The 20,046-nt window shown below is 38.8% G+C and overlaps 1 protein-coding gene across 1 annotated transcript; it reads left to right on the forward strand.

Moving 5' to 3' along the window:
* Positions 1–1,950: 1,950 nt before the first annotated feature.
* tbx20 (T-box transcription factor 20) lies at positions 1,951–19,798 on the forward strand. Its single transcript, XM_034697026.1, has 8 exons — positions 1,951–2,391; positions 3,503–3,740; positions 4,747–4,911; positions 7,280–7,388; positions 10,433–10,591; positions 11,463–11,539; positions 15,697–15,809; positions 16,117–19,798. The coding sequence occupies exons 1-8, from the start codon at positions 2,262–2,264 to the stop codon at positions 16,443–16,445; spliced, it is 1,320 nt and encodes a 439-aa protein (XP_034552917.1). The 5' UTR covers positions 1,951–2,261; the 3' UTR covers positions 16,446–19,798.
* Positions 19,799–20,046: the final 248 nt, after the last annotated feature.

Raw genomic sequence — 20,046 nt, forward strand, 5'->3', positions numbered from 1 at the left:
AATTGAGCTGTGAGGAAATAAAAGCATGAACTACCATCTCTGACTGTGTGTGTGAGACCAGGGGTTTAATTCTAGCTATGTTCCTTAGGTGGCACTAACACATGCATACCAGAGCAGTGTGATACAAACACACACATTCAGACAGGCAACAATGATATCTAAGTCAGGTGTAAAGCAGTGATGTAAATTAAGGGCTTACTGATAAGTCAGTTAGTTGTAAAGGAGTGATAAGATCCTTGTGCTGTTGTAGTCTAAAGCAGTCCCATGTTTAAAGCTCCTGTGAGGAACTTTCTGTCACTGTTCATTTTGGCGCCCCCTTTGGACAACATGATACCTCTTTTTAACCACTCATCCTCTCCTCTACATGTGTGTGTCGTGTTTTCATATGACAAATCTCATCCTGCTTTCTTTATAGAGTCACTCATCAGTCATCATGAATATTTGCTGTGGTAGAAAGTAAAAAGGGGTTTTCCTTCACTGTGGTCAGACTGTGCCTCATCTGGCACCTTTCCCCTCACAACACTGGATCAGGAGTTTGTGCTGTGTCTCCAGACATGCACTCTGTCCCACATACAGAACATCCAACATTCAGACAAAGTCAAAACAAAGATCACATTGATTACATCACATATTACAAAGCGGCTGCAGCTCGTTTTGAGGGAAATAAGAGTTGTTAATGTGACTTATATTTCTATATTAGTTAATTGGCATGAATTTGACTGGATTTCACAAAATATTGCAAACATTTATTTTGTAAAATTGTCAATAAAATAATATTTGTGTTATCTCTTTGACACCTGGGTGTAAGAGAATATCTTTGAGTGTTTTGTTTTTTTAGATTATTTAATTCATTATCATATTTTTTTGTATGCAATTGTTTTTTTCTATAATTTTACTGTCATTTTAGGACATTATTGTTCCACATTTTAAAGCAACAACCCAATTAGTATTTGGATTATATACATCCTAAAAATGTGTTTTTCTTTTCTCAGTTTTTCATGTAACAGATGTGAAGTTGTTTTTGTTAAATTGCCATCTCAGCTTATTTGAACTGCATTATCTTTGCGGTTGTAGTGACAAGACCATGGCTTAATTAATGCATTAAAACAAGAAAAAACAGCATATTACTGTACACATTTAGCATTTCAAAACATCCCAAACAACAGGAAATGAATCAAAAACAGCAATGCATGTATGCACCAAATAACCACACAGTTATATAAATACATATTGAGTATTGGAGATGTTATGTTAGTTTAAATATTAACATTTATAAAATATAATTTGTACTTATTAAATAAAATAATACACAGACCCTGCAGGCTTGTTTTTCTGCACACTGCAGTGAAAGTGAGCTCTTTTAAACTGAGGTCATGATATTCTCTGTTTCAGCACGTGTCTTAATTTCTTCCACATTATTTGATGATGCTGACAGGACAGGGTTTATAGTTTCATGATATTTTATAATTTGGTAAAGCTGTCATCATCACCTCACTGCTGCCATTAATAATCAAATAGCACCATCTTGGGCAACCATCACACTCCACTGTTGACATTAAAGGTTTCTGACCCCAACATGTGGTCTGGGGGGTCCTGCAGGGGGTCCAGGATATAAGGCTAGAAATAAATAGTTATTTAACTTTTCATTTCTCTGCTCTTATGCAAGAAAGGTGAAGATTTGTGTTTCATTAATCATGAGTTGGTAAATTCTCACTGTCATCACCCAAATGCAGACGGTCTGAAGTCATAAAGATCCCACATATGTTCCCCTCCGACCACACACTCTCTCCGGGGGTCTTAGGAGGGGGGGGAGAAAGTCCTGACAGCTCTGGCTTTTTTAATTGGCTGCTCGGTATCAGAGCTGCTGCGGGACAGTGGGAGTGTGACGTGGAAGGAGAGGCAGTGATTGGAGGGCAGACTGGAATTATAAGGAGAGGGTGGATCGGTCTAAAGCTTCCCAAACACAGCCGGCCTCAGATCTGGCACCGAAGAAGTCAGCGGAGTCAGTCCTGCTCCTCCTGCTTTCCTCAACATGAATCCAAGCAGACCTTCAGCCCGGCAGTGACAAGTGCTTTCAAGGAGGAGAGAGTTTACCGTGTGAGCGAGCAGGCTGTGCGTAAAGAGCGTAAAGAGCGTGAACAAGGACAAACTGTGCGTATTTCTCTTTCTGCGACTGGGAGATTAAAACAGGCGGAGTTGAGCGTCTCTGGAGGATTCTGTTTTTGTTCAAAGGGAAATATTCAGACTTTCCCACCCCCGACATGGAGTACACGTCCTCCCCGAAACCGCAGCTCTCATCCCGGGCGAATGCTTTCTCCATAGCCGCCCTGATGTCCAGCGGGAAGCCCAGTAAGGACAAGGAGGCGGAGGAGAACACCATCAAGCCTCTCGGTAAGGATGGGAAATAAAAACTTAATATGACTTTGATCAGGTGTGACAGATTGTAGTTGTAAAAGTTTATTTTTATGCGTAAAAATCCTGAGAGTTACTGGAGGATGGAAAGGAAGTGCAGCTTCACTGAGAGGAGGCAGGGCCGCTGCTGCAGCCATGATGAAAATAGATCATTTGTAAAATATAACTGGAATGTTTGTTTTTATTAAAGTAAGAGTTAAAACATTGTGAGGAAATAAAAAGGTTATTTAAGGATGAACTGTAAGAGAAAAATGGAGCACACAGCAATCTGTTGGAGTCTCTCGTTTAACTGAATCAGTGGGCCTTTATTGTGCGTAATTTTTGGATATTTACACATTTAAAAATCAAAAAGATCACCTTATACCTTCACTGGAGTCACAAGAACAAGTTTAAAAAAGGGAATCTTGTGAAGGATAGCTGTAACTGTTTTTAAAACTGTAAAATGTAAAATCAAAATTTGAAATATAAGAGACTAATGTGTAGAAAATGGTGGCCAGTATGCTTGGCTGTGATGTTTTTAAAGAGGATATAAAAAAATAACCTATAAATATTACTGTAAAAATATGCTTTTATTACCATCTGGGAAAATTAATAGATATTGAAGATTTGGAGATCTGTAAGAGGAAATAGGTGAACTATTATTATTATTAACTTAGTTTATTTTATTGCATATCTCGTGAGGTCCTTAAGAAAATTGTGGATCTTTTTGGCACATTTGTCCAGCTTTAATGAAGAAAAAACAAAACTCAACATACATTCTTTATTAAATAGATAAATACAAATACTGCAGAAGAGCCAGTTTATTAATTGACTGATTTATGCAGCTTTTTATTTTTTCATATGAGTCTGTTCTCTTTGAAATGTTCATAACCAAATAGGAAACAAAGCTTAAATTGTAGTTTTGTGTAAATAACCCCTGAATAAGTTCGACCGTACAGAGAGACATAATTAAAATAGATAGAGATAGTTTCTGATATTACACAGTAGGCTACATTATAAGATTGCCTCCTCCTGTCTTGTTTATTTATTGTAATCAAACTGTGACTCTCTTGTTTACATGTATTCCCCTGTATACTCTGAAACTAAACAGAGCAGTTCGTGGAGAAGTCCTCCTGTAACCAGCAGTCTCTGGCTGACCTGTCCTCTCTGGATGGACACGGGGACTTCAGCGGGAGCGCACCCCAGGTCTGCACCGAGCCGCTCATCCCCACCACCCCCGGAGTCCCGAGCGAGGAGATGGCCAAGATCTCGTGCAGCCTGGAGACCAAAGAACTGTGGGACAAATTCCACGAGCTCGGCACCGAGATGATCATCACCAAGTCTGGAAGGTATAGGTTTTTTTTATTTATTTTAGAGTTAGCCTCAAAGTTTCTCATCTCAATTCAATAAGTTTAAACAACAACATCAAGAAGGGCAGGTATTATGGAATTATGACGCTTATCATGATAATAACAATCACCACAGATGGGCTGTTAAAAAGCTTCATTAGACACAGGTCTATTTGGGATTATGTTAGGACTGCATGATACAATCGAAATGCAGATATACTCACACTGCAAATATATTATTCAAAATACGTATGTTTATTATAGTGTTTATTTTCAAAGGGTGATAGAAAATAAAGAAAAACAAGGATAGCATCCATCATTGACTACTTTTCTTTGGAATCAGTGTGACATTTTTATTATGTACAAATAAAAATAAAAACAGAATTAATTGGAGACAAAGCTTCTGTTTTTATAAAAGCTTGTGTAGATGCTCGATAAAAGCCGGACTGTGCAAATATGGACAATGTGGTCACACAGTTTTACCAGCCTGGAATGTTCCACATCCTCTATTTAATCTGAGTGTATCAGACTTTATAAATCTGACTAATTTTAAGACAAATAAAGAAAAAAATACAATTTAATGTATTTTAAGGAAACTACATTATTCTAAGGGATTGAGAGCATTTGGGAAATAACGTTTATAAACATTTGAATATTAAATAATTTACATGAAACTCGCAGATCAGAGTTTCCTGTGACGGTAAGGAGATATGTGAGGAGACATTATACTCTTAAAACAGAGACATGGACCTGGTTTACACTTCTCATGTTGATATTGATAGGTTGCAAACTGTTTGTATTTTTGCACAAGTTAAAACATATTGAATTCAGGGAATAATGACCTAAAAGGTGAACACATCTGATCTCCATCGAGGTAAAGGATGAGCTGTTTTATTTTATTTTAATTGGGGTATTATTTCTTAAAATTAAAGGTACAGTCTCATATGAGAGAGTTAAAGCACAGCGATGCTGATGATGATAATATCACCTGTAATCTGTCCTTTAGGAGGATGTTCCCCACCATCCGGGTCTCTTTCTCCGGGGTGGACCAGGACTCCAAGTACATCGTGTTGATGGACATCGTCCCTGTGGACAATAAGCGGTACCGGTACGCCTACCACCGATCCTCCTGGCTGGTGGCTGGCAAGGCGGACCCTCCCCTCCCTGCACGGTAGGACACACACACACTCTGCACACACTCCCAGAACACACCTGAACACCACACACACATATGGGCCTTCAAAAGCCCAAGTTCAGTATCTGGTTTGAACTCAGTGGCTCTACCGATGACATTATAAGACTAAAGACTCATACATGTGCAATACTTGATTTCCGGTGCAATACCTCATAACCATGTGCAATACTGTAAATTATTACATAACATATGTTATTATTATGTGTGTGTTTATTTATTATGTGTTTGAAAAAGGGTTGGGATTTTATTTATTATTATTATTATTATTGTTTACTTTCTGTGAAGTACTTTGTAACGCTGTTTAGAAAAGTGCTATATAAATTATAAATTATTATTATTATTATTATTATTATTATTATTATTATTATTATTATTATTATTGTATTCATGTACTACATGTCAGTCTGGCTAATTGAACTTATTACATGTCTTTAAAAGTACTTCTTTACCTTCCTTTGTGCAGATAGTATTTTTATTTTTATTTAGAATTCTTTGATTTGTGTTTAGTTTATATATTTATTGTCCTTACTGTCTTGTTGTTAAGTACCAGTGTTCCATTCACCACGTCAAATTCCTTGTGTGTGCGAGCTCACTTGGTAATGAAGCTTTTTCTTGAATCTTGAATCTTGAATTAAGACATTTAGTCTTGTAGGGATTATTTTTCATCAGTAATAAAGAGCGAAGAGAAAGAAAGAAATAATAAGAAAAATGACGCTGAAATTTGCGACCATTTTTAAAATATATATATTTTACGTTGATGAAGTCCAGCCCTAAAAAAAATATCACTTCATGTTGGTTCATCAAGCTGACTCTTCTGCGCACTTATATTTTCTTTCTACCACCTGACAGTCACGCTGTGGTTTGTATCTCTGAGTTTCAGGTGTTAATGTGTGGACATAATTAGATCGAACGAGTCTAACCTCCACATGTTCACAAACTCTTCTTATTAAAACATAAGATTTCCCCTTTTCTTTAAACTGACCATGACAAACTGGTGAAAAGCAAACAGAGGCCAAACAGCTTTACGACACAGACAGAATTGAGACTGATGAAATAATTGAGTTTTACTCGGAAGCATCTGGAAGCTTTCATACAAAGGTGATTTAAATCATGAAAATGTCAATTTAAGGAATAAACCAGCTGGAGTAAACAGACAATGACAATTAGCTCATCCTTTATTTTTTACTTGACAAATGGGACACTTTTACTTTCGATTCCAGGAACCCTGTTTATGAGATAGTTCAAACTAATTCAGTCTGAAAACAAAAAAATAAATAAAGGAGCAGCCTAGCTCTGAATAAAAAGGTTATCCTAGCAGAGCTATACTCATTTATAATTTTTTTTAAAAATGTTTCAAAAAACACATTTTTTTCTATTACTAGCTCTAGGTATTATCAATCAACTGAAATTGGGTGACTTTGACTAAGTTACACAATGACATTAATAATTAGAGGCATCTTAAAAATGTAACTTTATTAAAAATCTATATTAAAAAGAAATATGTTTTTTGAAAATGTATAAAAACTGAGTTATCTGTTTTTGCAAATGAACTCTTCAAATAGAAAAAAAAGGAGAGTGTCATGTTGAGTCTGTCTTGGACCTTGAGTTCAACAGGCAAAATCGAAAATTCTGTCCCTTCTTCAATTCCTGCATGAAGATATAGCCCCTTAAATGTCTGATTTAACTGAATAACATTTATTGGCATGAAGAAGAAAATTATAAATATAAGATTAGATTAGATAATACTTTATTACAGCACTTTGGGGTTTGTTTTTAAATGTAAAGTGCGTAGAAATACAATGTATTATTATCATTATTATTATTATTATTATTATTTTTATTATTATTATTATTATTATTATTATTATCCATGCGCACAAATTGAGGATAAGTTCAATTAAGTGAAAAATAAGAAAAATAAGAATATATACATAAAGATAAGAATACATATTTAAGTTAGAAGTCTCATATGGTGTAAATAGTTATAATTATAGGCAGTAGGAAAATATTATTCTGATATTTTTGTGAATATCAGAGAAAATGTTCTTTTTTAAAAATAATTTAATGTGGGTTTTTTTGTCATTCCTGTCTCGCTCCATCACACACAAACCTTAAAAATGTTCAATTTAAGTTTATTTTAATTCTAAACATTGAACATTGCTTTACAGAGAGAGAGAGACCCAGTATTATATATATAGTATTATTTATATCTCTGTGTCTGTGATAGTAGTTCAGCGTCTCGTCATATTCCAGTTTGCGCAGAATGATCTGTTCGTTGATTGGACATTCGATTGGAACGCCTCTCAGCCAATCACAGTGCTCCGTTTGTCTCCTTCCCCTGCAGGCTGTACGTCCACCCGGACTCCCCGTTCACCGGAGAGCAGCTGATGAAACAAATGGTTTCCTTTGAGAAAGTCAAACTGACGAACAACGAGCTGGACCAGCACGGACACGTGAGCACTGAGACTTTATTCCACCTCTGACCCACAGAGTGTGTGTGTGGAAGCTGTGTGTGTGTGTCTGTGTGTGTCTGCGTGGTTTCAGGGCAGTGTGATATAATTACACACCTGACAAGAGCAAATCTGTCTTTTAATCCTCCTTTCACTAAAAGCTTCTTACAAAAGACTGAAGACATTTCAGAAACACCACTCATTTCAGTTTGATCCATTAATGAGCCAACTGTAAAACTCAGCCTGGGAAACATTTGTATTGACTGGTGTGTGTGTGTGTGTGTAGGCCTAAGTGTGTGTGTGTAAGTGTGTGTGTGTGTGTGTGTCACACCTTTCCTGCAGCCTAAAAATAACTTCCAGACACACACTAGCATGAAGCCAAAATTCAAACTGCCACTTAAAATCTTTGTATATCTTTGATAGATCCTCTCAGACTCTTTTTCTTTTATTTCATATTAAGGTTTTTATGGAAGTGATTAGTTAAATGAAAACATATTAACACATTTTAAAAGAAAAACTTACAAATGTTAGGAAAAATATTTATTAAATAAGATTATGTTTAGGCTGCCCTGAAAAAAAGTATTTCTAAATTAAATATAGATCATGATCATGATGTTACCTTCTGGATTTTTACAAAAAGCTCAATAAAAATTAGTTATTTTTCCCAGCTAAGTATAATAATTATCATAACTTTTATTATTATGAATATATGTTTGTGTACACTATTTTTAAGGGATGCTAAATATATGAAATTTACAAAGATATAAATTAGGCTTGCGACACAACAAATATAGAAGGGTGACTTTACTATTATTATCTTTTTTACAACAGCTTCTATTCAAATAAATTTAATAATTCATACCAATTTTTAAAGTGAGGACTTACAATTTGAACTTATAATTGAAATAAGACAGAATAAATTATGACTTTCTATCATCAAATTTGGATCACTGATAACATCAGAGTAATACAAAATAATGCATAAAATATCCAAAATAAATACACTCAAATATGCAAAAAGAAATATACAGAACTAATCAGAAATATAAGATGCTGAATGGATAATTTAATCACTGTATGATTCCTAAATATGTTTACTAAAAAAAGCAGCAGCATGCATACACATTATTTCCACACGCAATAAATCTGCTTTATTTAACCTTTAAGAATAAAACAGAAAGCCTTTATTGTTGTTATATAATGTAGGATACTTAAAATTAGAAATGCTTCACCTTTAAGTGCACAACATTCAGATATTAAAGTTCAAACAGCATTAATTTAAGTGACGAAAGAGGAAAAAGATGTACAATACACAGTGAATAAGACGGCTGCAGCTCATACAGAATGCTGCTGCTCGAGTCCTAACAAGGACCAAAAAAGTAGACCACATTACTCCAGTTCTTAGATCTCTACACTGGCTTCCTGTCTGTCAGAGAATAGACTTTAAAATCCTGCTGATGGTTTATAAAGCACTGAATGGTTTAGGCCCAAAATACATTGCTGATCTGCTACTACTTTATGAACCACCTCGACCTCTGAGGTCATCAGGTACTGGTCTGCTTTCAGTTCCTAGAGTCAGAACGAAACATGGTGAAGCAGCGTTTAGTCATTATGCACCACATATCTGGAACAAGCTCCCTGAAAGCTGTAGGTCTGCTCCAACTCTCACCTCTTTTAAATCAAAGATTAAGACTTTTTTATTTACCTCTGCCTTCCTATCTTAGATTATTTTAACTCTCTTTAAATTAAAATTTTAATGTAATTTTTAATATATTTCTAATTTTCCTTTTCTTTTCTGTTTTATCATATTTGTCATTTTAATTATGTTCTTTTATGCCTGTCTGAATGTCTCCAATGCTTTTAATGTTTTAATGTAAAGCACATTGAGTTGCCCTCGTGTATGAAATGCGCTATACAAATAAAGCTGCCTTGCCTTGCCTTGCCTTGCCTAAAGTATTGCACAGCTGATAGTTTATATTGTCTAAAAATAAAAATGCAGCAGCAACGATTTGCAGCAGAAAATAAATATATTACAGCTTTGAAAAAAGCATATCTGAGTTGTAGTATTGAAATGTGATTTAACACAACAGAAGAAGAAGAGGAGTAAGATGTTGAAGATTGTGAGTCAGTGTTTGAGGGGATGAATAGAAAGTGTTTCTGGGCTGCAGCCAGACAGAAGTGATTACAGACCAAACTCTCACCTGCAGCTGTGTCAGTGTTAACTACTTTATCTGTTCACACATGTCCCTCTCTCTCTTTTCATCCTACTCCTCTCTCCATCTCCCTTATTATTCCATCCTGCCTCTCTTTCTTTATCTGTTTGTTTGGATGAGGCATATATGGCGCTCAACCAGAGAAGGTTTTTACATATTACACAAATGGTAGTTTAATTTGAATATTTGTAAAACAGTATTGTGTTGGAGGGCACAGCTTTAGCTGAGGTGTAGAGGGTGAAGAGTCCACAGTCCTCATTCTATCAAATAAAGGCAAAGAATAAAATCTTGAAGGAAAAGATTGGGATTTCAAATTCCTAGACCTCGACCATTCAACATTTTTAGTGGCGGATTGAGAAAACAAACACTTCTTAAATTCAGTAGCTTTTCTTTACCTTCAGTCATATCACATGGGTTTCATCAGCAGCTCCAACTAATTCCTAAGGAGCACATTCAGCCTCTCTGTAGTTATTGTCTTAATGAAGAAAGACTGTAACTCTAAATATATTTAATTCATGAAAAAAAAAAAGTCACAGTGTATTTTAATTATTTGCTATTTTCTTTTTCTGTGGAAGATTAAGTTGAAGACAAATAACCTCCATAAACAAACTTATCAGTGACTGGAAGAAATAATGCATTGAGGCTGCAGCTAAATATCATTTTAACTAATAAATTAATCTGCTAATTACACCAGATCTCTTCAATTCATATCTTAAATGATAAAGAAAAGCATCAAATCCTCTCCTGATTATCAGTCATTGAGTTGCAGCTTTATTTGACTGTCTTGTCGTTGAAACCCGTCTCATTGATTCTGTGTGTGCTCGTTCTCTGCAGATCATCCTCAACTCCATGCACAAGTACCAGCCGAGGGTCCACATCATCAAGAAGAAGGATCACACCGCCTCCCTGCTCAACCTCAAGTCTGAGGAGTTTCGCACCTTCGTCTTTGTGGAGACGGTCTTCACCGCCGTCACGGCCTATCAGAACCAGCTGGTGAGTGATCGAGGAAAGAGGCAAAGTCTCTAGTCTTGGTTCATTTCAAAACTGTGTGTTCACAGAGAGCTTTGTTTGAATGACTAAAGCCTCATCAACGTTGAGTTTCCTCAGGTGACGTTGGTGTAAAGATGTGGGAGCACTTTGAAACATTTAGTGCGTATGGAGGTAAAACTTTTCCCTGAAAGTTCCTTCTTCACCTGAGGAAGATCACATTGTGCAATGTGACAGCTGCACACTTTAACCTGAGCTGATATTTTGATAAGCAACAGCTCAAAACAAAGACAGTGCTGTGATAGAGCTACTTTAGGAGTGTGCAGAAGGCTTATGTTGCTCCAACAAATCCAACAGAGTGAGACATTCTCTCTCTGTAGCTGATGTCTGTACTTGATTCCTAACAGACTAAGGCCCAATCTCAAAGTCCACCCTCACACACTCACTGACTTTGAGGCGCGTTCTCGCTCAGTCTGTGAGGGTTTAGGACCGTCCCACTGTCAAATCATCAAGTGTGTGAGGGATCTCTCTCAGACTTTTTGAGCCCTTTATGCCCCCTTACTGTAAGTGGGCATTTTTGAAGCCGTGTCTGCCTCTTGCAAATACACAAATTAACTGTGTTCAATGTAATTTGCATTTTGGAACTGAAAACTCCTCCTGCAAACTAAGACTTGGCATCCGCTTTAACTGTAGTGTGTTTACATTGTGTTGAATAGTTGGTAGTTGCAGGAAGGAGCGTGTTGAGGCAGGAGGAGAGAAAAGAAAAGACAAACAGTTGAAGAGACGGCTTCAGGAATATATAGACACTAAAAAAAGGACGTGTGGGATCAATGAAGTAAAGACATTAACGCTTCCTCTCTCCTGCTGTGATTCTCAGATCACCAAACTCAAGATCGACAGCAACCCCTTCGCCAAAGGATTCCGGGACTCGTCGCGGCTCACAGACATGGAGAGGTACAGGGGATTCTGGGTCCTGCACTGTTTACCATTGATAAGATACTCAGGAGAGAGAGTGTGTGTGTAGCCTACATGTGTGTGTGTGTGAGTGTGTGTGTTTATTTTGGATATCCTCCTGCATGTACGTAAACACAGAAGCTGCGGTGTTTGTGTTTATTACGGATAAGCTTTGTCACTTCTGTTTTTTCTTTTCTCTCTTTCTTTCTCTTCTCTTTGTTCTTTTCATTCACAATATTCTCCTCAGTTTTTCCTCCTTCCTTCATGTTTTATTTGCTTCTCTGACTTGTGATCTTTCTCTTTTCCCATTTTCTGTCGCTCTTTCTTCTTCGTGTTATTTTGCCTTTTATTCTTAACACTGCTTCTTTATTGTCTTCCATTTTTCCTCATCTTTCTTCCTCCTTGTCTTCTTTGTCCTTTTTTTATCCTCCCTCCAGATTTATTTCTATCCTGTCATTCTGTCTGCTCTTTAAACCTTGTTCTGTCTTTTCTTTTCTTTCTTTTTTCATTCTGGAAACAACATTTTATTTTTTCCCATCTTTCTTCTCTTGTCTTTTTTGCAACCTTTCCTTTCTCTCCTTCACTCTTCCTCTTTTTTGGTCGTGTTCCCTTCCTTTCAGTGTTCCCTTTTTTCTTTAATTCTCTCATCTTTTTTTCTGTCTCCATGTCTCTCCATCTTGTTTTCTTAGCCTTATCATACATCCTCATCTTTGCTTCTTTTTTGTCATAACATCTCATTTCTTTTTTTGTCATTTCCTTACCTGTCTTTTCTTTTTTTTACCCTGTGTATCTTCTCTTTCTTCTCTTTTTAAAGCACTTTTACCCTTCCTTTTTCTCCTCTAATATATTTTTGTTATCATTAATCTCTCTCATATATCAGTCTTTTTTTAATCCCCTCTTTTTTCTGCATATTTAATTGTAATGCCTCTTTTATCTTTCACACCTCTTCTTTCCTTGTTTGTCTTATTTGCACTTTATTGTTCCTTATTTCTCTCCTCTTCTCTCCTCTCAGTGTAATTCAATGTTGTTAGATTTATTTGTTTTGTGTAGTTTTCAATTTGTGCCTGACACAGATGCCACACACACACACACACACACACACACACACACACACACACACACACACACACACACACACACACACACACACACACACTTACAGTAACAAAATCCCCTTTTGAAAGATTTTCATGGACGCTGCCAAAACAAACACTTCTCGTAATTCCTGATTCCGGCACTACGGCTGAAATCAGCTGACAAAATCACACCATCTGTCCATTTCCCTTCAATCAGACGTCCCGAACTAGAGACGGCCCAGATACAGCCCCCCCTACCCGCCCGCTCCTCACTCATCCTCATCCTCTTCTTCTTCTTCTTCTGTCTTTTCTTTTTGAGGGCTGTGAATTAGACCTGATCAATTGATCTTCGGGGAGCTGCAGAAATCACATTAGTCTGGAGTCGGCCACTGCACTAAAACACACTCTAATTCAATTGGCTGCAGTGACTGATTGAAACCAGCATGTCCCGCCCCCCCCCTCTCGTCCTCCTCTGTCCCTGCTGTGCATTGTGGGAGCTCACTGCGGCCTCTGTGCCGGAGGGGCCCGACGCTGATAAAAACACACACATTTGTACTCCTCTGCTGACAGATATTGCACTTTCCTAACCTAATTGGAGGGGCAGCAGAGGAGGGGGCGGCTAATGTGGACGCATGGCTCTCATGATGCAGACCACTCGCCCGTCTGGCCACACACACACACACTCACTCACTCACACACACACAAGCATGCACAATACTTCCCCCAACAATTTGTGTCACTGTGTCTGAGAAGTGCTTTCTGACAAGACTCAAATGAGCTAATGCACTTTGTGGGACAGTAAACACACACGAACACACACACACACACGCACATGCACATGCACATGCACAAGCACATGCACACGCACAATTTAAGACATGTTCACAAAAATGTTACATGTATGAAAAGAAAATATTAAAAGAGACTCACTTTTGTTTCACTGAAATCTGTGACTGTCAGACTTTGTGACACTTGGGGAACTTTTGGCTTGTGTTGATTTTGGCGCCCCCTGTGGATGAAGTGATGCCTCTTATCTTCTATCCTGTAAATATGAAAGTGAACCAGAAGATTCTTTACTCATGTGTGGTTATCATGATTATGGCCCCGTCACACCTTGACGATTTAGCCAGTGTTTTCCCAACGTATCAAAATGCCTCTAAATTAGCATATTCATAACTTATGCCCAACTATAGTCCACTTATGCAAAGCGTGCAGCAGCGTAACAACGCCGACATAGTGTATTAAAAGGCTGCCGCTCGTTAATGACGATGTGTACGTGTTGAAATGAGATGCACTTCATTGGTGTGTGTTATTAAAAACTCTGCAGTCTCTCTTTGTGAGAACATGATGATCCGTGGAGAGTGTCAGAGGAGTGAAACCAGCAGGAACACAGCCTCTGCTCTTCACAAGATGTTACACTTATTGACTGCAGTGCTTTCAAAAACGTCACATTTTGAACTTCATTGAATTCAACAACAGCAGCTTTTATCGTTGAACACCAGTAGACTCCGACATGCTGGCTTCGGCTTCTGTTTCAGATGCTCTGCTGTTTGACACTGAGTGAGGGCTCCAAGGCTTCTCACACTCACACACACGCAGACACACAGCTCTACGTGTGTGAAAGGGTGTCAACGATCATCGCATAACTTACCTACAACTTATGGCAGGCGTATGCTGGACGTATGATCCATACGCTGCATACGTTGAAAAATGTTGTGCATGCACACGACTTACTTGCTGTACTATGACATATACTTCAGCGTGCTTCAGTGTGCTTCAGTGTGCTTCAGCGTGCTTCACCTTGCTTCAGCATGCTTCACCTTGCTTCAGCGTGCTTCAGCGTGCTTCAGCTTGCTTCAGCGTGCTTCACCTTGCTTCAGCATGCTTCACCTTGCTTCAGCGTGCTTCAGCTTGCTTCACCTTGCTTCACCTTGCTTCACCTTGCTTCAGCGTGCTTCACCTTGCTTCAGCGTGCTTCAGCGTGCTTCAGCTTGCTTCAGCATGCTTCACCATGCTTCACCATGCTTCACCATGCTTCAGCGTGCTTCAGCTCGCTTCAGCTTGCCTCACCTTGCTTCAGCGTGCTTCACCTTGCTTCAGCGTGCTTCACCTTGCTTCAGCGTGCTTCACCTTGCTTCAGCGTGCTTCAGCGTGCTTCACCTTGCTTCAGCTTGCTTCCCCTTGCTTCAGCGTGCTTCACCTTGCTTCAGCGTGCTTCAGCGTGCTTAAGCGTGCTTCACCTTGCTTCAGCGTGCTTCACCTTGCTTCAGCGTGCTTCACCTTGCTTCAGCGTGCTTCAGCGTGCTTCACCTTGCTTCAGCGTGCTTCACCTTGCTTCAGCGTGCTTCAGCGTGCTTCACCTTGCTTCAGCGTGCTTCCCCTTGCTTCAGCGTGCTTCACCTTGCTTCAGCGTGCTTCAGCGTGCTTAAGCGTGCTTCACCTTGCTTCACCTTGCTTCAGCGTGCTTCAGCGTGCTTGTAACTTATACAAAATGGACCTGTAAATTATGCGATGTACACCAGTGTACTCGCCAATTTTTCTTTACGCCGTCCAAAAAATCAAGGTGTGACAGGGCCATTACCTGTTTTTGTCTTTCAGATACAGTTTTGCTCATAAGTTTACATACCCTGGCAGAATATGTGATTTATTTGGTCATTTTTCAAAGAATATGAATGATAAGAGAAAAGACAAATTTCACTCATGGATAGTGGTTGGGTGAAACAAATTTTTTATCAAACAACTGTGTTTACTCTTTTTATATCATAAAGGCAACAGAAACTACCCAAGAAACCATAAATTCTGCCAGGGTATGTTAACTTATGAGCACAACTGTATATGTTTTCAGTCACAGTGAGGCTCTAATGGATAAATTCAGGTTATGAAAGAAGTTGTAAAATGACTGCTCTCAGACCAGAACTTAAAGAAAATGCCTAACCCTTTATGTAAAGTGTTTGTAAGTTAGGTCCAGGCTGCAAACCCCCAGATATGCAAGTTTGAACATGTACAGTCTTAGTATTGGTATGAAACTCATGATGAAAAAAGAGATTTATTTTGGGTTTCTCTCTTCGGCTTTTGCTGCAGGGAAAGTGTTGAGAATCTGATCCACAAGCACTCCTACGCACGGTCGCCGATCCGGACCTACGCCGGAGATGAGGAGAACCTGAGCGAGGACGGACACTCGGCACATGCTAGAGGTGAGCTGCTGTGACACATGAGAGATCAAGATGGATCCCACTGAACAAAAGAAATGACAAGTTAATGTCATGCAAACAAATCCTGAAGCCATTCTTTCGTTCTTATTGTTTGTTGTTTAGTCTCCAGATTTGATTCAGTTTTGTATCAGAGCTTAAATCAAAGTCAAACCAACCAAAAGCTGCAGGGTCATCAGATAATCTGATCTAATCATCAACTCTTTAGATACAAAGCTGAATAAAAGGAGAATATTTTCAGGTTCAAGTGTGCATCACTCTAAAGTTAACTTCTACCTTATGTCTCTTGCAGGCTCAGCCTTCACCGCCTCAGACAACCTCTCCCTGAGCTCCTGGGTCACCACCACCTCGGGTTTCTCCGGCTTCCAGCACCCACAGACCCTGTCAGCCATGGGCACCGGCGCAGCCTCCCTCCCTCACCCCATCCAGGGCTCCCTGCCCCCCTACAGCCGGCTGGGAATGCCGCTGACGCCCACCGCCCTGGCAGGAACCATGCAGGGCAGCGGGCCGTCCTTCCCGTCCTTCCACATGCCGCGTTACCACCACTACTTCCAGCAGGGGCCCTACGCCGCCATCCAAGGACTCCGCCACCCCTCCACTGTCATGACGCCTTTTGTATGACTGCATCCGTGGGGAGGAGACACCTCATCACTCTGATGCTCATCCTCAACCCAGTGCAACCTGTTATTCCTCCACCCTGGCTCCTCACCCCTCATCCAGTCTGAATCTTTCCCTCTGGACTTTGTAAATAGCTCGTCTGCAGACAGTGACTTGAAGACGATGTGACACACTGATCTGGAAAATGCAGAGTGCAAAGAACTGTGGAGCCTCTACAGGACTTATGAACCCTTTGGAGACATTGTACAAAAAGATCTACAACCTCATTACAAACTAATGCAAGATGACAAAAGGAGCATGTTTGGTCTTGGCCCTTGAAGAACAGAAAGTGGATCCTCAAATCCTCAAAGTAGACTCATTTTAACAACAACCAGAAGAGCCTGTTGTCTTCTAAATATTCAACCGTCTCCACTGAGGCTTGAAAGGAGGCAGATTGTTGAGTGTATCAGCAACGCGGCCTCAAATAGTCGTTTCTGGAGAGGACTCGTTTGATGTTAGACTTTGTCGTATTTCAGCATATCAACAGTGGCAGAGCGGCCACCTCAGCTTCCTCTGTTTTCAGAGAGGCAGCCATATGTAAAGCTCTAACTTCACGCGCTATAGTGTCAAAACGATTGTAAGATACATTGTACAAAGATGTAAAGATCAACATGTACTCATAGGACAGTTCTCACTGTAGAGTTAAAAGAATCATAGACGCATGCTGACCGCAGTAGACAAACACACAGGGTAAACTTTATATGAAATAAGATGCAGGGGTGAACGAGTCGACCTGCAGCAGGAGGGAGTCTTTTAATATGCCTGAGAGGCTCGGTCACACCAGACTTTACAACACAACCTTTCAACTACAAAAACATCCGTTATAAAACAAAATTGGAAATCGAATTTAGTCAAAAGCAGTCAGTGGAGAGTGTGTGACGTGTGAGGGAGCAGAGAGGCACAGGCCGAATCCTAGATTGCTGTTTGTGTTGCTTTACAAACTTTAATCCAAGAAGATCATTTCTACCACCGAGGTCTTTTACAGAGAACAACAACACAAGATGAAGTTTAAAAATGTTCCTTTTTAAGTTGTTTTTGGGGTCTTTTATTAGATAAGACAGGTAAAGAGAGATAGGGACTGTGGGAAGACATGCGTCGAAGGTTTAAGGCAAGAAGTGACGCCTGAGACTGCTGCGACGAGGACTAAGTCAAACTGGCGCCCTGGTTTTCTTTATGTTACTTTTATCATTTCAATATTTCAAGCCAGTGAGTCCTTACCTGTTCAGAAGAATCTATGTATAATTTACATCTCTCAGAGTCTCAAGCTCTCTATCCTGAAAATGCCACCCTGATGTTTCCCCTTTCTGCAGAGATGATTTCCTTCTTGAAATCCAGGCCCCTGAAAATTTGCAGGCCACACATTGTCTTGACTTTAAACTTTGATATTTGGACCATTCAAGCTTTTGAAACATTCATATCCAATCTTGCACCATAAGTAAACATGTTAGACCTTGGAACACAAGGATGCACCCTTTGCAGAGTAGTCTCTGTGCATATCAGGCGGTGTTGCTTATATGATGAACCTTGTGTGTGTATTATTTTAGTCTCTGGTGTGACCGTGCCTTTAAAAAAGAGCAATTCACCACAAAATGAGTTCAGATCATGAGTTTTAGTCATTAATTAAGCAACATTTTCTGTCCCATAATGCAGAGCGATAACATCTGTGAAAAACAGAAACATTAAGTCCGTCTCCATCGTTGTTTCCAGTAGTCTTCTGAGGACTTGCAGCCAGTTAGCAGCAGGTGTTAGCGAGCTGATTCATGGCAGCATCAGAGCGTGTCGACAGGCCGTCCTCACCTGGAATAATGACTCTCTGCTGTCGCATTTAAAACAGGCCGGGAGGACCGGAGCAGGACGCTGCTGCTGGAGTCAGAGACAGTGAAGGTGCATCAGACAGCAGCAGAGAAGACAGAGTAATTTACTAAAGTAACAGAAACATAAATACAGTTTGAAGCTTCTTGTTTGAAAACAGTCCAACTGGAAGAAATAATTAAATCTGTTGTTTGAAGTTAAATTATATGGATTTATACATTTTCAGTACGTCAGAGCAACTCTCCTTTTTATTAAGCAACATTTAAACAAAACACCAAAGTATGTTTGAATACATTTCTTTATTAAATTTACAAGATAAAATATTTAAGGCTGTAAAGGCAGCTTTCTCACAGGTTATAACTTCATTTTTAAAATGTGAGAAAATTAATGAAATTGTGTTAAAGTTAAACTTGAGAGATTAAAATAGCTTCTTCTGTTTTTGCATTGGTAGGAACAGAAATAAATATTCCATAAACAGTCAAATATCAAAAAGAAAAGCAAAAACTTGTGGTTTTTTGAGGGAAAATATTTTAAATTCATTAAAAATACCTGCTGATTATTAACCGCTGATCCATTGACTGCCTCATGATTTCAGTTTTTAATTTGTTACCAAATGGATGAAGGGATTCCTGTCAAACAAAAAGTTTATTTCATATAGATTTATTAAAACAATGAATTAATAAATCATTTTTTGATTTTTTAAACTCACACTATCCAAAACAGCCTCAAAACTCCTCCATATTCATCAGGATGGGAGAAAAAAACTAAACTAAATCTGCCATTACATTGAGCATTGTTTCTTATTTCCTGAAAGATTCAAACACTTTTACAAATACAGCTTTAATTATTTCATCTTTCAAATAAATTCCCCCTTAGTGAAAAATGTTATCTGAAGGGGAAAACAAGTTGGCTGCTTCTGATGGAGATGTTTTGCAGCATTTGGATGCATCTAAAGTTGGGTGTTGTGTTGTATGTCTGAAAGTGTTGACAGCACAGACAGCAAACTTTGAGTGATGCTGTGTGGACAAACAAGTCAAATCAGCTGTTTTAAAAACCCTTCTTTTAAATGAATACATCACATGATCATCACACTTTAATGTACAAAAAGTGACTTTACTCTCCTCTGATTTTAAGGTTAAAACATCAAGTGCTGCAGATTTGTGTTTGGAACTCGTGAAACTCCCTGAACCTCGTGCACAATCTCGACTCACCACTGAAAACGATCCTGTTTATGAGTTTTTCTTTGTATGCCATGATATGAATTTGACACCGAGAGATTGTGTTTTGATGATTTTTAAGTGCAATATATTTATTTTACTCTCTGGAAATAATGTGTAATGTACTATGTCGCATTAAAAATAGTTATTTGTAAACCTTGAGAAATATATATCATCACCCAAACGCTGAGTTTTTTTTGTTTCTCTCACTGAAAACATGTACAGTTTTGTTTTTCAAAGAATCACATTGGAAGAAATAAACAAAGTCATGGAGACATTTTAAAACCACAGGTGAGGTTTCTGCATCATTATGTGGACTTTTTAGTGAGAAAATGAGAATTTATCAGTGTATAATCTCATGTTCTTTTTTTCCTGTGAAAGAATTTATGAAGCCTTTTAAAGAGATTGTCCCTCTAGATCAGGCATGTCCAAAGTACGGCCCGGGGGCCAATCGCGGCCCAAGGTCCATTTATTTATGGCCCCAAGCTTCCATCTTCCATCGATCCATCCAATATCTGGACCGCTTATCCCGTTAG

Source organism: Notolabrus celidotus, chromosome 12 (genome assembly GCF_009762535.1).
Source record: "Notolabrus celidotus isolate fNotCel1 chromosome 12, fNotCel1.pri, whole genome shotgun sequence".
Classification (NCBI taxonomy): Eukaryota; Metazoa; Chordata; class Actinopteri; order Labriformes; family Labridae; genus Notolabrus; species Notolabrus celidotus.